General features: G+C 37.5%; 1 protein-coding gene across 3 annotated transcripts in view; it reads left to right on the forward strand.

The window, feature by feature from the left end:
* LOC107218031 overlaps positions 1–18,304 on the forward strand; it is a 489,709-nt gene that overhangs the window by 426,730 nt on the left and 44,675 nt on the right. For all 3 annotated transcript variants that reach the window (XM_046732062.1, XM_046732065.1, XM_046732064.1), the window contains one exon: positions 16,412–16,650. In XM_046732062.1, coding sequence (XP_046588018.1) covers positions 16,412–16,650 — 239 coding nt within the window. The remainder of the gene's footprint in view (positions 1–16,411; positions 16,651–18,304) is intronic.

Raw genomic sequence — 18,304 nt, forward strand, 5'->3', positions numbered from 1 at the left:
GGGAACGGAATTGGGTGGAATTTCAGACACATCGTCCCAACTGATAAGAGAGCACCTTGATTGTAATACGCAACCGTTCTACGGACATGGATAGTCCAGTATGACGAACTTGTAGGGCTAGTTTCACTTGTCACTGTGCACATACAAGCATTCAGCTTAACTAATAAAACTCAGAAGAAAGATAGGAGAAAGTGGGGGAATCACGGACGGCGGGTAATGCCGGACGCGTCAGTTTAGGTATGCTAGAAAGGAATGAAAGATATTTTGTATGACGCAATCAAGAGTTGGGCCCGACTCTAGTGCCGCACGGTCAGTGACGAAGTAAGACCGCTCTCGCTGGACAAGATGAGTTAAGTTGAATATTTTTTTTTTTTTTTTGCAACTGCATGCAATTTTTTAAAAAAATTTGAGAAAGCGGAACATATTTTAGCTATAACATAAAAATTTGTAATAATTTTGCACAATTAATAACTAATCAAACAACGTTTTCAAGTATATGCCACGTGCATTACACGAATCTAACCTAGAAAAGAATATCGTTTTGACATTTTGTGCGTGTCGACTAATGGCGGTCGATTTGAGTACGGCAATCTCGGACGTTCGTAATTACACCGAACAAATCAAATTATTGAATGTTCAATTTTTATTTCATTATTTTGAAACACATTGCCATCTCTAAATAGTAAATGTACGATATACGAATTTGTTTATTGAATAAAAATGACGTATTTACACACTGAAATATGCTTCAAATGCCTCGAAATTACCAAAGAAAGACTCAAACCAAGTACAAATTAGAAAACTTAGAAAAGGTCGTTAAAGATATCAGAAAAAAGTACTTTCATTAGGCAAAGCAGCCGTTACTTGTTCTGTGCCGAAACGTACTATACACATTTTCATCTCAAGAATGAAGTTATAAAACAATCAAAAAATGGAAAAAAGGCTATTTTTTCCAAAGAGCAAGAAAATGAACTGGAAGAACATATCATCAAATGCAGTAAACTTTTCTGTAGGTTGACCATACAGAAATGGAGATGGATGGATAGAAACGGTGCGGAAAATAGCTTTCAAATGACCTTGCAGAATCCTTGTGGATTTTAGTATGTTGTACCCTTGTAATGAAAAGTTCTCACGGGCACAAGTGTCAAAAATCCGTTGTTGCCTAGATACAGACCTCGGAAGGGGGTCGCATGAATTTTTTAGTATCTCTGAATTACGCGATTTTGACGAATTACAAAGCTTCAAGGGGACTGAAAGTGAAACTAAAAGTAAGAAAGCAGTAAAGAATCTCAAAACATTTTATGAGGATAGTATAAAGATTAAGGCTCAAAATGAGCTACCGTGCAAGAAATAAAATTACTGAAGGAGCTACGAGGGAGAATGAGTATTACTGCCTAATTTGTGCTGAGAACTATAAGGAACAACCTGCCGTCGAAGTTTCGATGAAATGCAATAAATGTAGCTGAAGGGCCCATGAAAACTGAACGAATAGTAAAAGCATATCGACGGGATTCATCTGTGATTTTTGTGACGATTAAACCGTATTCGTGATTACACGACGCCCCATTCGAAATTACCCCATGCGCTATGGGTAATCCTAGAAGGCGAAGGGATTCGTGTTTTTGTTGAAAGTTGATTTTATTTGGAAAATTTAACTATGTTGACTGGTTGAATAATTTAAGTAAACTTCAGGCAATAAACAGTATTTGTAACTTTGTCTGACTTTGTTTTTATTCGAATTCACCCTCAAGTATTCGCAATTACCACACTCTCCCCTACGCCAGGTCAATATCTCTGATTTAATTTGCATTGTAATATATTACAGTTGAATAAAAACTAAGCGACACGAATTTTTTTGCCTTACCATTAAACGCTTTAAGGGGATGAAACCACCCTCTAAAGTAAGGCATGTCAACGGGCGATTTGGCAGTTTTATTCTATTTTATTTATTTTTTTTTTTCTGTTTACTGAGAAAATTACATTTTTCATTTCTCGTTATGAGAAAACTTTTCCAGTTCGATTAGTTAGAGGATATTATGTTCTTCTATGTGAAACTGCCAATCGCCCCATGACATATGCCTTACTTTGGAGAGTGGTTTCACTCCCTTCAAGTGTTTACTGGCAAATGAGAAAAAATAAGTGTCACCTATTTCTCAGTCTACTATAACACGTCACAAAATAAATTAAATCGGCGAGATCGATATGTGTCACCTTCCTTGTCAGCTGAGACACTAGATATCCTAATTTCGCTTATTCTTCATCAGCCTGGGATACCGATTACCTTATGATCGAGAAAGATTGTAAAAACTATGAACACCATGCACAATACCTTTACTTTGGCGGCACCATTAAACCTCAACAGGACAACGTTCTTATAAAAGTTATTTCCAAAGAACCAAACTTACGTTTATTGAGTGCTACTCAATATTCGACTACGTGATTTTTCACGAATAAGAAATGGTAGTTTATTTCAATTCTCAACGTCAAAGAAGATTATTTCCATTACATATCAATAATGCGATCCTCAATCGTCAACTTAACAATTCAATTTTCTTATGAACCCAAACATTAAGTGAATAATTCAATCATACGGAAATAAAATTCCCGTGAACTTTCACTACTTTTACGCAGACGTAATTGTTTTGACACATATCAAATGCTAAAATTGTCACACAGGTCGTAGCGACGATAGATAAAGCTGAGCGGCAGCATACAATTATCTGGCTATATTTTCCTCTTGCAGTTTATTTCCCGCCAGGTTTTCATATCTCCACAGCATACTGCTGACAGTATCGCACAAAACACGCTACATACTCAAGTTTCATAAGGTTGCAGCCTTCGGAGCTTCGTAAATCTCTTTCCATTCCATTCAGCGACCTGTGCTGTGCGAATACGTGGCTTTCGCTTATATTCACACACTCTGGATGCGCAACTACCTTCAGGCGTCTGAATAGTTGCACTGATTTGTTAACGTTTGAGGCTAAGAAAAATTTCTTGAGATATGACATGAAATTTGATTTGACAATTCGAATCTAAACGAAAAAGTCATATTTCAAGGTTATTATAAATCTGAAACTAATCGGCTAAATAACAAACAAGGGTGAAAGTTCAAATAATAAATCTGTCTATCCTATAAAACTACCGTTCGACAAAGAAAACGGAACATCGGTGCCATTTTCCTAAGGTGGTAATAGTAGACTAGTAAATAGGTCTTTTTACACCAAGCGTTAGTTTATAATATGAGTCGTTATCCACTATTGATACCACATTCTGAAAAACTATCACCTTTCGTCATCTTATCGAACTTTTTAATACCTTAAGATTTCTGAAGATTCTTTTATTCGTAATTTCTCCTTGTAGGCAAAACTAAATTACTTATACTATTTTTGTACTCGCCATATTACCATAATTGACAGCAATGTGATGTTACTGCGAAAAGCGCAACTTCTCCATGCGACGATCGTATCTAACGTAAGTCAAACAATAATCTTGAATGACTTCATCGGAGTTGTGTTAATATTTGTCATTGCCACATCAAACTGATGCGGTCTTCGCAGTTTTATTGTCGAAGGTGGTAAGTAAGTGGAAGGTACCCATTGAAGTTGACACTCGTTTGCACCCGCCTGTGTAACTGATCGAGTTTAACCCATGCTCTCCTGATCATACATTGAGTGTTACAGAGGACCATTAAACGCAAACGACCCCAACAAATAGGGGTGGGGTAGCATGTGAAATACGCCAGATGGTAGCTCAGCCCGTAACGATTACACAAGACGAACGGATGCAAATCAACGAACAAGAGAAATTAATGCACATACATTATGATGATACGAAGATGGGTGGGTATGAGTAAAACTCTTCTCATCTGTTTCCTCTGCAACCCTGCTGAGATTGTAAGAGTGTGAAACTGAAGTGCAGGTGGAACTAACTTATGGTGGAGAAAGATGGTTGTGATTTATTAGAGATTTCCAATTTATTTGCAAGTGAATTTTCTCTGGAAGAGAAATCATTTGACTCAGTAGTCACAAGACTTGATTATTCATAAAACACATCCATTTGAAACATTCTAAATTGAAGCTCGGATTTATTCATCATTTGGTCGACAAAGGAAATAACACAATGTTCAAGAACGTGTTTTCTACAGTGATTAATCGAGTGAAAAATCTTCATTTCGGTTGCCTGTGCGATGAGAAATGGTTCCAATCTTGAACGTCTATAAGATAAATATTCCTCTTAAGACACTCGCAAAAAAAACTTCAAATTTTGAGTATCTTGCAAGGCGCGAGAACTCTTCATGGCTGAATTGTTTGTTGCTTAACTATCAAAACGTTGTTACGACTCTAAAGTACGAAACAAGCGAACGTCATTTTTGAGATTTTAAAAATACAGTAAATTTGAATCGAAGTGTGATATTAGGAATGTATTGGAAAAGGGACGAAAGCTACGGAGTATGCATTTTCAAAATTCGTATTAAGAACCGTCAATACGTCTTATCGTTTTGTGGATGCGCTTGGGAACACTGAAATTTTTTTTGGGATAACATTGCAATTTCTATCAACTGTGGAATCATAACAGCCATCGAGGTATCTCAAAATTAAAATACTTAATACGTATATAAGGAAAAAAAATCTATACCAGTGTGGTATATAACAAATTTTACAAAATCATTCTTTACTTAACTACAGTATCAAGGGAAAGCAACTACCCTCACAGAAAAACCCCTCAATTTGGGGGTGAATTCGTACACTCAATTTTTTTCTTAGGGGAGTTTAGCATTACCTATGAATTAGGAGTACGAATTGACACCTAAGTTGAGGGTTTTTTTCGTAAGGGTATAAGGGCCCAACCAGTGATTTTTTAACCAAAGACTACTTTGCTTTCGTAAATACGTAATGGTAATCTTAACAGTGGAGCATCGTTAGGGAAAAATTCAAATGCATTTCTCCAGATGGGCGGATGCTACATCATTTTAAAAGTAATGTTACGCCCTTCCGGCAGTAAGTATTTGCAGCCTAGCCTTTTTCTTAATTTTAATTCTGCCAGATTGGTGTGAGAACTTATTCAATTTTCGTGGCTTACGTCCGCCTGGCGGTAAGTATTCGTAATTTTTCATGTTGTTCCAATTTCACTAACTCTCAGACGGCTGCAACCCGCCACAATTTAAAAATGTCCCGCCCACTTGATGGAAGTTAGATTGAAAAAAGTTGCAAACACTTACTGCCAGAAGGGCGGAACGTTTTTTTCGAATAATTTGACTTACACCTTTGTGGCAAGACCAAGCCAAAGAGCGCTGTGGCTTATACCCTTCTGGCCAAACGGGCTTGAATTATCATCTTGTTGAACCCTGATGTTAAAATTGCTGTCACTACCTTATGGCAGGATACCTAACTTTTCAGGTTCACGTCCTTCTAGCTCTAACCTTCAATATAGTAATATTCTACTCTTTTGCTTTACTCGAATAATTCTAAAATAAGCCTTGCAACAATATTTGATCTAATGGCTTGACAAGTCATGGATTTTAGCAGGCAGGCAATTCACTCTTGTCCTAGAGATTGTACGCGAGAGGTATTTCCTGTAATATTGAGACGAATTCAAAGATGACGAATGCGAGGAGAAGTTTTATGAAGACAGAAAATTTTTTTTTGACTTCTTGAACATTCATGGTGAAGTACGCGGGAGTCGCGCATTTTTGTGTGGCTTCAAAGCGATGAGCGCTGATTTTTGGTTGCTGCGATTAAATTTCGAGAGAAGTAGAGCATTGCGTATCGGCAACGCGCTTGATCATTTTTAAATTTGTGCATCGGAAAGTGTTTGCAATTTGTTGAGTCGAGTTTATTTTGTTTGAAGAGCGGATTCGAGCGCTAAATGACAACGTTAATTCGAGTCATTTTGTTCATTGATTGCGTCCAGTCCAATTCCGTTGTACTCGGTTAAGTCATGTTAGCTTCTTTTTGAAAGTGTCACCTCTCAAGAATAGGCCGCGTATCGCATTGTGTGAGCCTTTGACGTAGAATTAAGGCAGGTTAGCGGTTTAATATTAAAGTTTCGTTTAGAATAAAGTTACTATTAGAGTAATATGTGTTTGAGGGCTTTAGGAGTATTGATACCGCTCATCAATATCAATCCCTCTATCCCGTAACATTATAGAGGCAGCGGATTCTGAATGAATGTTGAAACCTTTCTCAAAAGCAAATCCAAAATTTATCGTGCTACTTACAAAGGAAGATATCTACGAATCATTGCCCAACGCATACCAACGTCATAAGTAATTGTGCTATGACAGTTCCTTCAAAGACTATATTCAGTCTTCTCCGAATCCACGTTCAAGTGCAAGTGATCGATTGCCACATCACCGGTATTGTAGACAGATCTCAATAAAAAATTCTGTGAACTCAAATTTAAGACACTGCTATTTGAAGCCATAATATCGCTACTGCACATCCACGCTAACTCATGTGTAACCGAACACCATACATCCAATCCCACCGCTGCCACCAGAATGTTACCGGATATAGGGATTGGTGTTGACGAGCGGCATCAATATCCCCCTACATCCGCCAAAGATGTTTTGGGTTTTTTTCGGGTCCATATTCATCAGTGCCCTAGGCTCAAAAAAAGGTGGAAGGAGCAATAAGTGAGATGAGGAACGTTTAATTGAATGCGTAGACGGTTTATTAGGCTAGTGAGGCCTGTAACGTGTAAACGAAGTGTATTTTGAAATTAGAAGTTGAGTTTGTAGGACGTAGCAGTAGAAGTGGATTAGACGAACATTGGAATATAAGTGGGCCTGAGACAAATAGTATGAGTAGACGAAAGGTGTGGGAATCCAGAATAGTGGAGAATATAATTAGCCAAGTAAGGGCGATGAGGCTGGATAGAAACAGAAGGACAAAATGGAGACTATATATACTATGAGGAATGTGGAAGAGTTAGCAGGTAGAGACAAGAGATGGTCGAAGAAGGTGGGGAGGACGTGTGGTGAAATGCCAGACGTAACGCTTCTCTTTCTTCCTTTCTACTGATGGAACCTATAATTTTTTCTTTTCCATGATAAGTATCGTGAAACAAATGGTATTTTTTCGGCTCGTCTTATGTTCCTTATTGGATAGTAACTAGCATGATTATTATCGTAGTTTCTTGTTGCTAAAATTGCCACACGTAGTGAATAGGTTTCGATTTACGATTGCAATTGGCGCTTTTATTTGGTATTAATTTTTGTATTGCTGCGAATATCGCAGGTTATTAAGGTTAATTTACAAATTGCGAGCATTACGTTAATTTAGTGTTAAGTGTCTGATTTGTTGCGCTCACGATTAGCGCAGTGTTGTGTCAGTTGAAGTACGATCGCGACCAGTGTTTTTGAGCAATAATCATCTTTTTGTATTTTCGGTCGCGATTAGCGCAGTAATGTTTAATTGTAAGTAGAGGCACGATCGTTATCAGTGCGATCGAGCAAAATCATTACTTTTCTAAGGTCTTTTGTCATTGTGGTGAGCACCGGAGTCTTAAGCTTGGTGGCATGGATCGGCATTTTCTTTCATTTTGCTACATATTATTTCTCTTGAAATCTGTTATGCATTATATTACGTCAAGACGTTTTTTTTATCCGTTGTTTTTTGCTGTTGTATTGCTACTATTACGTAAGAGATGATTTTTGTTCTATTCTGTTAAACTGTTTTGTTTTATTTACCATGCCAAGTACCGTACAGAATCTTGCGATATTCTCTGTAAGATTCGGGCTTCTGTCGAGGGCCGTCGAATCGTTGTGCGTGAGGTTCGTACTCGGAAACTTTTGCGGATTGTTCGGGGACAGCGGAAATCCGTGTCTCAGGGTATACCATAGGTATACATGTAAGCGTTTCGAATTGTATGAGAAAAGTCAGCGCTTGGTTCTCGGAGCGTGAACAACTCAGAAACTTTTGAAAAGGAAAGTTTGTAACAATCCTACATTAACCATGCTGTACCATTGACCCGAAAACGGATAACCACTCGTAACCCTGTGGCCTCTGTTTAATAAATCCAACAGCCTTCACCTTCAAGCACACGCAGACTTTTACAACGTACATACTGTACTAGCGAATTCACCGGGTTGAAATACGATTTTTCCGAATCCAAGTAGAAGTCAGCGATTTAAAATTTCGTCGGCTCAATGCGAACTTCAAAATTTCCCCGATTTTGACAAAATATTACAGCAGTATAATAATTTTCTGTGTTTCATTTCGTAAAGATAATACGGCAACAACGAGCATGTTTGATTGTCACGGTTCATGGTCATGGTCATGAATACAACCAGAATATGTTCTGATATTCGAGATGGCCATCATTGATCGATTCGCCTCCTCCAAGTGATTTGTCATTTTTGATGGTATCGATTAGCAAGACCAGTTACATTGCATCCGACAGGCCTCGGGGCGCGCAACCAGCGTCACTGCAGAGGAAACTCTTCAGCAGCCAAACGTCGCTGCGATATTTTACGCATTTTGAAGTGCAGATGTAGGTATTCAGGATGATAAAGGGTACAATATATATATATACAATAAAACACGGTTTGACGCCGTAGACAGGAAGGCAAGACGAACTGCAAGCTGCACGGGTTATTTATAGCAGATTGCATTGTTTGTCACTCTTCTGAATTTTAAAACGTACAATGCACGAATGAATTTGAAAATAAGTATGTGAAAGCGATGGAGATCAAATTTCGGAAAAGAAATATCTTTTGATAAAGATCCACATTTTTTCTCTCTATTATTTCATAATTGTATTGACTTTTTATTGTTTAGTAGAAACTAAAGGTGTCAATATTATAGTGTAATCATTCAAGTGTATGCTGCAATATATCATTGACGGCAGTGTAACGTTCCGGGGAACGTTTCGGCAGTGGTCTGGGTAGCTGGTCGTGGTTAGAATAGTCGCTTGGACAGCGAAAGATCCAGGGTTCGAGTTTGGGTCCAATTCAAGCCATTAAACATATTTTTAGAAAAAAAGCTGCATCTTGAGTTGCGGTTTGCTGCAATCAATTAATTTCATAGCCTCTCAATAATAGTGTCAACCGTCACGAGCCACTTTGGCCCGTACTAACTAGGTTATACTTTGGTTCTCTTGGCAAATTCAGATACCACATTTCTCCTATACAGTTTCGTAGAAAGACGTTTGGCGGAGGAGTTATCGGCTTTTTTATGCTTCGATTATATCCATCGAACATCGTATGATAGATGGTTTTCCCGAATAACTCACTACCTGATGCATACAGAAGCAAGATTATATAGATGATGGATGCATCCATAAGAATACATTATACTCATTTTGTGAATTTGCGTAAGAAGTGGTGACGTGTAAGGTAAGAGACAGAGATAAATGTAACTTTTCAAGTATCCATTCCAGTCCCAAAACAATCAACTGTTGAATTTGTTCACGTTTGTTCATTCCAAGGTTTGAAATACTTATTATCACGCAATAAAAAATAAATAAAAAAATCCTCACATTTTCCGACACATAAATATTCAGTACGTTCAATTTTATTTGCGACTAGCAAGTAGCAGTAGCTGAAATAGTAATCCATTCCGTGAATTAAAAAAAAAAAAATACTCACCAAAAATTTCCCAGCAGAGTTCCTTGAATTCTAATAAAAAAGCTCGAAAGCGTCGAGAGAGTTGTGCCTCCTTTGGGATAAACTTGCTCAAAGAAATATTCATCAAAATTTCCTGTAGAACGCTTAGGCTTAAAGTTCCTCTAAAAGTTACAAAGATTCTGAGCGATGGGATCGGAACTTCAACAATTACAATTATTTTTCGGTCCAATTAGTCAGTTGATAACTTCTATGTATTTCATGAACACATCAGTTTCTCATCGAAAGTAATTGAAGTCTTCTGATTGGAGACAGGCACAGGGTTTCATTTCTATATCATCTTCTGGTATAATCACGTTACACAAAGAGACGAAAAAAAAAGAAAGCACATTTTAGTCGAAACCGCAGAGAAAGAGAGACACATTAAGATTTTTAGTGAAAAATACCCATGTCAATTTTATTTTTGACTGTAAATATAGTAGATTTTGGTCTCCGTACAGAGGTTTTTACTGTTTTCAGAGTAAATTCTGCATTTTACAAAGTATATGTTATCGAAAAACTTAATGTTTCCCTCGTTTCCTGCAATTTTAAGCAGAATCTGCTGTTTTTTTCTCTACGTGTATGTATCGTTCATTGCTGATGGTTGGTAATCTGAAATAAGTTTTATTGAGCGTGCACTTCCATTCAGATTATTGATCATATGGTCGTCATCAGAGAATGTAGGTACCTGTAATGAAGCTGTCAAAAATAATTTTGGTCAAAGTTGATGAAGATTGGGTAATATTTTTAAAATTTTAACAAGATTTCTCCAATTATTTCTTAGTCCTTAGCACCAGAACTAGGAAATTTTTGTGAAAGGTTTTAAGAACTATTAAAAAAGATTTTAACAGAAATTTTACTGTCTTACGTGAATTTCACCAGATTCCCAGCATTTCTCCAGAGGCGGCTTATAACGACTCAATGAGGTTTGGGAATTCTCACAGGGTATCTCTAGTATTTTCTAAAGTATTTTCAAGTATCTTTTGGGTCCTCCATGAAGTGAAGTTTCCGGAATTCAAGAATCGAACACTTAATATTGTTTTTCTAGGAAGTGGCGGAGGAGGGGGAACGGGGGAGTAGGTATGATTCCATGCGGTTGTTAATCTTTTCCATGACTCCTATGCGTCATGAATTTTTGATACGTTGACGATTGATGACATATAAGTTTGAAAAAAAAAAAAAATTTGTAATATCAACATACTGAGAATTAAAAACGAAGTGAACTGTTTGTATCTCCGAACACTTGAAATGGGGTTGTGAAAGCACTTACTGTCACCACGACGTTAGGGTGAAAAGACTACCCCGTCACCTTAATTGTTAAATACACATACCTACTGACACAATTTGTAGAGTTCTTACTTGATAAGATAAACATCGTACCGACAAGAATATGTTGTAACTACATAAAAATAAATCGATACAAGAAATATATGCCCCTTTTTTATCCATCCTGCTATACCTTTGAAGTTTCTAAATTGCAGGAATGAAAGAGCAAAAGAGATACCGACAGAGAGAGAGATGGATATCTAAAAGTAGATCCTATGTCGTTAATAAAGATAAAAAAATAATAAAGGTCCAAGCACAGAGCCGTGTGGGACTCCAGAAGTAGTAGGTAGCCAATTAGATATATTTGACTTATCAATAACAGCTTGTGTTCTACTAGTACGATAAAGAATGCACCCAACTTAAGGACGATTCAGAGAAACTGATATCTCAAAGAGTTTTGAGCAGAATGGGATGGAAAGCGTTATCGAAGGCTTTGCTAAAATCAAACAATACTGAAACAATAACGCACCCATCGTCACCCGACTTTCTAATTTCAGGACAAAGCTGAAGCAAAGCTGTGTACTGTGAGTATTGCGATATCCTGATTACCGTGAATCTGAAATACTATTGTTCGTAAGTTATTTGGCTATCTGATTGTGAGCGATCTGTGTGTAAATTTTGGAGAGTTCACTCAAATTTACTATCCGTCGAGTGTCAGAAGGAGAAAATGGTGAATTTCTTTTTTAGAGTGACCTTATGAAAGCCCATTTCAAGATTGACGGAAAATAAGAGAGTCAGAGTAGGAATCAAACAATTTTATCAGCAAGGGAGCAAGTTGTGGATTTGCATTTTCAATTATAAACGAAAAGACACAGTCAAGCCCGACGAATGAGAATTGGAAATAGTTGTAGTTATCAACTGGAATAAGTCATTTTCCGTTACATGTTTAAACTGAAACAGATAATTCACCGAAACAACAGGGGTCTTAATTACATGCAATTCTTCGTCAGAACAAGTTGGCAATACACTAGAAATAGACACGACGGTAAGAGTTCAGTTGATCTGGTGTAAAAAAGTTGAGAGAGGAGGCCAATGATGTTTTCACTAGCCCAAGAGTCACCAACTTGTTCCATAATCTAACTACATTATTAATGTCAGCTAATCTGCTGAAATTATACTCGCTTTTCGTATGTGTCAACTTGCACGTCAAATCATCTCTAAATCTACAATAAATTGCATATCCCAACATACTATTCGCTCTCTTCGCTTATTTACAAAGTACTTTGCGTCTTTTGATACGCGATTTTAATTCAGGCGTGAGCCACGATGTAATCGGTTTACGCTGAGAGTAGCATTCTTTCTATGGCACTAAGAAAATAACTAATTTCTTCAGTGATTATGAAATCCTTGGGTGTTCATTCCACTTCATTAATTAGGTTTCACTTTACTTCTAAGGCCAACAATAGAAGGCAAAAAAAAAATTTCGGCGGACAAACATCTGTTCTGCGTTGCGCGGTATGTTAAAAGCATGAAAGAGTTCGAGAAGATTATGTCCGGCAATGAACGGAATTTCTGACTTTGCAAAGGCCATATTTTTATCACTATTATCAGTATTCATCAACTCAATAAGCGTATGACGAGTTGCTTGAAACTCAACCAAGTTCAACGAGAGTGAAGAAATCATATCACTAATATACTTAGATTCGGGAAAAATTGGACAAAAGATCGGAAGCAGAAAATGAAGAACATGCAGCATTCAAGCGAATGAAGAAGAATGACAAGTGGAAAAAGAGTGGCGAGCAATCGTTGCAGAAGAACAAGCCTGGTAACTATTACGTATGCAATAAGCCTGGTTACTGGAGATGCGACTGCTTAAGATACTGGACAAACTATAACAATAATGAAACAAAAGGTGAAGCTCTGTTATTAGAGATCGTAGCCCTATGCGAAGGTGATATCCCAAAATGGTAAAAACACGTATGTTGTTGACAAAGGTAACATAAACGTACTTGCATATGATAATAAATCGTCCGGAAGGTGAAGCATCCTACTGAGGTGCTTCATGTACCCGAATTAAAGTATAACGTTTTCTCTGCTAGAGCAGCACTCGATAAAGATACGCAGCTTGTTGCAGATTCCAAGGAATGCCGTTTTATACGCAGATGAATTGTTGAAGTAGTGGAAGTACGCAAGCATAAACTATGTCAAACGCAGTTCAAGCTGCTAAGACCATCACAGGCAGACAAACGAGCAGAGCCATGTGCAGCTTACATGGCCAAGCAAAGCAGCGTTCACACTTGATTCATTAATCAGCAGGTGGAATAAATCACAAAAAGTTATGGTATTCACCGTCAAAGAGCCGTAGTTTACACTCCGGAGCAAAACGGTAGTGCTGAAAAGGAAAACAGGACTATCATAGAATCAACAAGGGCAATGCTACATGCCACGGAGCTACAGAAAATTCCGTGGGCGAAGGCAGCCGACACCGCAGCCTTCATGCTGAATCGCACAGGCAAAAGCGAAATTCGTGACAAAGCACCGTATGAACTTTGGTTTGGCAAGAAACCAAGAGACGAAAAATTGATTGCTTTTGGATTGGAAGCGTACTCACATGTGTCAAAACAAAAAAAAAACTTTACCATAAAGCAAGAAAAGTGCTTTTTGTTGGCTACGGTGAAAACGTTCAGAGATTCAAAATTTGATTTGCCTGAGAAAACTAAGTTGAATATGGCATGGATGTAAAATTTAAAAGAAACGCGAAAGAAAAGCTACAGATGGATCCTTTCAACATGTACCACAACGAAATTGACTTAAGTCCAGCAATCAACCGAAGAAGACGAATCTTCAGAAGAACAAGAAGCAAAAGAAGAGAAACAGGAAGAACAACAAGATGAGAAGGAAGACAACTCAGAAGATAAGGTCTTGGAAGTACCGAAGGGAAGACTATCGCAAGAACAACGAGACCAACCACAATCTCATTCGTTAAGAGACAGAACACAAATTAAAAAAAAAAATTTGCAGCAATCGCAAGTTAGGATGCGGTGAAGTGGAAGCGAGCCATGGACAAAGAAATAGCCTCGCTCACATGGAATGTAACATGGTCGCTAACATAACCTCTGAACCGACCATCTGCGATAGAAGATCGCTGGGTCTACAAGATAAAAAGATTACCAAATGAAGAGATAGTAAGGTAAAAGGCCAGATAGGTGGCTAAGGGGTATTCCGAAAAATATGGAGTTGACTATAACGAAACATTCAGCCCAGTTGTCAAGTTCGACTCAACACGAATGATATTGGTGCTAGCTGCATCAACAGGATTAAAGCTACAACGGTTCGACATAGAAACAACCTTCCTTATAAAAAGTTACCGGAAACCATCTACATGATACGACCTCAAAGCTACGAAGACGAAACAGGATGACTTTGTAAACTCGAAGGGAGTCTGTATGGACTGAAACAGTCATCAAGATGTTGGCGTGAGAGATGAACAGGGTTCTTGAAGAAACATAACCTAAAGCTAAGCAAGTCTGACCAGTGGGTATTCACGAGTGAACGAGACGAAACCCTAATACTTGCCATATCACATGGGCATGCAGGTTCCTCACTGCAATTTCTTGAAGTGAGGATAGTTTGAATTTGAAGGAGAAGTAACCTTCGATGTACGGTGAATTTAATGGATAATAAATCAACTGTTTCATTTAATATGTTAGATGTCATGATTGGTTATGGTATACAAATGTTGATAGATATAAGGGGTAGTGTAGAGAAGGCTAGGACCGTTGTTTTATATTGAGAAGGATGTAGGTGACTTGTTGATTGGTGTTAAACTGCATGTTGCATGTTTAGGACCATTTTGAAAAAACTAAGGAGAAGTGGGTGGAGTTTCAGAGGAGGTTGATTGGCGGAAAGGCATAGAATTGAAAAGTTGGAATTCGTAAGAAAGTTCTTGAGAATGCAGGCTAGAAAGAGAAACCACAAATACTATGTATGGAAAACGTTGGGTACAAAGATTTTTAGATATAAGGGACGGGTAAGAAGAGGAAAAGATACAGTGCGGAGTAGTAAAGAGGCTTAAACTTAATAGATGGAAGATCTAATAATGATAGTGTAATTTTACGTTGATTTCGCAACAAATTGTATTGTCTGGATAATAATTAGTACAGATTGCAGTATGTTCTTTTAACTACCAGAACCTCATTACTTTCATGGTCGTTATTTCCATCACCAAAAACGTACCAAGTATGAAAGAATATAAAAATAAAAACGGCCACAAGTAGTACACAGCACATTTGTTTAAAGCAGTGTGACCTACTCGTCGTAAAAATATGTACTGGATTAGTAAAAGAAGATATTAATATCAAGCCGACCGAAGTAGCATCACGAATCGAATCGATGAGCTGAAGTTTGAACTTGGTCCGGCTGCAGCTAGACAAAGTCTTGTGTAGTTCCTTTGCATAAATGCAGGTGCTTCTGTGCCGACGCATCAAAATGGTCACCAACCCATCTTTCCCTCACCCTGCGCAAGCTGTCCGCTTATGAGGACACGAAAGAGCATAGCAGTAGTGAAAGTGATTATTATTATTATTATCATCGTCATCGTCGTTATCACTATTATACTCATTATTATTATTATTATTACAATTATGAAGTGGAGAGAGCGAATGAGTTCAGCGATTCTACTTGAATTCAAACGCAAATGCACGGACGAAGCTGGTCCTGGCCGTAAGGAATAATTTATACGCCACTAACCTCTGTGCCTGAACATGTCAAAGAATCCACGTGCTTCAGGACGTTTGCTCGGAAAGAACTTCCCTCTCGACATTCACGGTGGCACGGTTAAGGAGACGTGACTTGTGCAAACAGACATGCTACAAGCTTTGATTTGCGAGGGTCGCTACTGCAGACTCCGGATATGTGCCTGTGATTGATCCGTCACACGTCTATTTATTCTGTTGAACGAAATACGACTTCAATATCATATTGGCCCCAATTAGCGGTGGCAATCGAAGTCGACCATACAGCGTCGTTATCGTGGTCGAGCGTACATGATGAGGCAGCGTTCAACTATTACTTACCCATTTCGCTTCTAAAATGCTGTAAAATTTAAGTCAAGCTCCTCCTCCATTACTTTAAAATTATTGTAAAATGATGGATAAAAAAAAAAAAAACATGAGAAATTTGAAACTACCCAGCATTTACCTCATGCATTTAGGCCCAGGATCCCGTCCGGTTGAATTTTTGAACTTTCGCATTCCTGTACCCCACCCCAGTGATCACATATAATTACTTGATTCATAAGATTTCTTAAAGATGGCCATTTAATATCAATCTCGTCGATAATGGCGGACTGGAAATGAGTAAATACGTTTATTTTCGTCCCTTTCGAAAAACTTCTTCTCCTTTTCCAACTCGCTGACAGATAAAAAAAAAAAATGGAACTAAAATCAAGGTTGAAGTCTATATCGTGGAATAAGAAAGAAATGAAAATTTTTCCTCGATTTAGTCATAACGTCCGATGAAACTTTGGTCTCATCTCTTCAGATTCGCCTGACACCACGGAGAGGACATCAACGACGATGGCCACTACAGCGAAACGGTCAATCCCAACAGATGCACCAATGCTCAATTACATCTTTGACGCACACAGCACCCTTAATAAGCATCATCATCATGACCATCGATGGGGCCCACATTTCGAAGGAAAGGGCCAGAACCTCACGGTTCAAGCTGGCGCAACAGTCACTTTGGACTGTAGGATTTCCTTGCTGCAAGACAAAACGGTGAGTAGAGATCTTGGAGTTTGGATTAAGAAAAGGCAGTAAAAACTATGAAGTATTCGCTTAGCTCAACTTTGGGCTCAACAACAATTTGGTTACCAGAATAGGGCATTTAGAATACGATACATGAAATATTATTAGATTGATATTCGAAATAGAAAAATGGAAAATGAAGGTCGTTTCCTTGGTTGTACTTGAAACACAGAACGTGAGTAAAGTATTTGGAAAACGTCGTGACGCGTAAAATTATTATACAACCGGAAGTGTATGTATGTTTTTTTAAATTCATTTCTATTTTATAGTTTGCCATCATTTATACCTATTCTTATATACAAATGGACTATTTGTCTCAAAAAGCAACAATTCTATCATCTACCCTCATACTGAGATTTAACTAAAATTTAAACATTCGTGGAGAATCTGTAGGGATTTTCGTAGAGTTTCATAATAGTTTCACAAAACTGTGGAAAAAATATTACTTCTACAGTTAAGTGAAGAAATTTTGTTTTACACTTGATACACATTCCATACAAATCTTTGTAGACGTTTGACTTTCGAAAAAGGTCAGCTATGACGAATTTCAAAATTATTCTAAGACCTTACAAAGTAACTTGAATCAGGTTTTGTGAGCTTTATACCGTACGAGTTTCTAAGAAATTCCATAACAGTTGAAATAATGAATAATTCTTTGTTATTTTCAAATAGAATCTGCAATCTTCTGGACCGTGGCTGATAATTTATAAAAGCGTCGAAATGTTTCATAGAAATTGCGGGCAAATTTTATCTCAGACTTTCCACAGAAATTCTCCCGTAAATACATATCGTAATTGGCAGGTCTTATATGGCCTTAGCATTAGATGGATGTGTTCAATATGCAGTTGCAGAGAATTATTTTAAAATATTGACTTGCATTTGTCTTGACGAATGCAAACACCATTCAACGTTTGATGAAACTATGCAATCATAGGTAACAATTATTTTTTCCTTTGACCAATAGAATGGAAAAAAAATTGTTTGAGATATGTACTTTTGGAATAGAAAATGCAAAGTGCAAATTTTACAGGTCAGACAAGTATGTTCAAAACTCAAGCATATTAAAAAACTGAGGTTTTAAGATAAACATATTCTTTTTCATCATCTTGTCAATGTTTGCAGCCTCGATGAAATTTAAAAAGTCAATGTCAGCTTGTAGAAAACGTTCCCTTCAATGTTCGAAATGCAGTATGAACCATCCGAATAAGATAAAATTTCATTTTGCTGGTGACGATGTGACGATAATAATTATTAAAACTCTTGCTTTAAAATGACACATTTAATGTTCAAGAATATTTTTCACCTCATCATTCTGGACGATATCATTGGGAATTTCACTTAAATCCGCAATATCACGTTTCGATTCTTTTATTTTTCATGAAATTTTTTTCTATTGTAACATTTTATTCATTTTACAGCTATTTGTATAAAATTTTTGCAAATTTCTTGTGAACTATGTGAGAGTACTTTGAGTTTTATGAATTTTCTCCGTAGTAGCATGCGGTCACAGAAAACGGGGCATGGCAATTTTTAATGCCCATCATTTGATCCTGAGCTCGTGCGATTTCAGACTTTTTCATCGAGCCGTTACCGAGATCGTCGCGGGAGTTTGTCGGGACAAATG

Source organism: Neodiprion lecontei, chromosome 2 (assembly GCF_021901455.1).
Source record: "Neodiprion lecontei isolate iyNeoLeco1 chromosome 2, iyNeoLeco1.1, whole genome shotgun sequence".
Taxonomy (NCBI): Eukaryota; Metazoa; Arthropoda; class Insecta; order Hymenoptera; family Diprionidae; genus Neodiprion; species Neodiprion lecontei.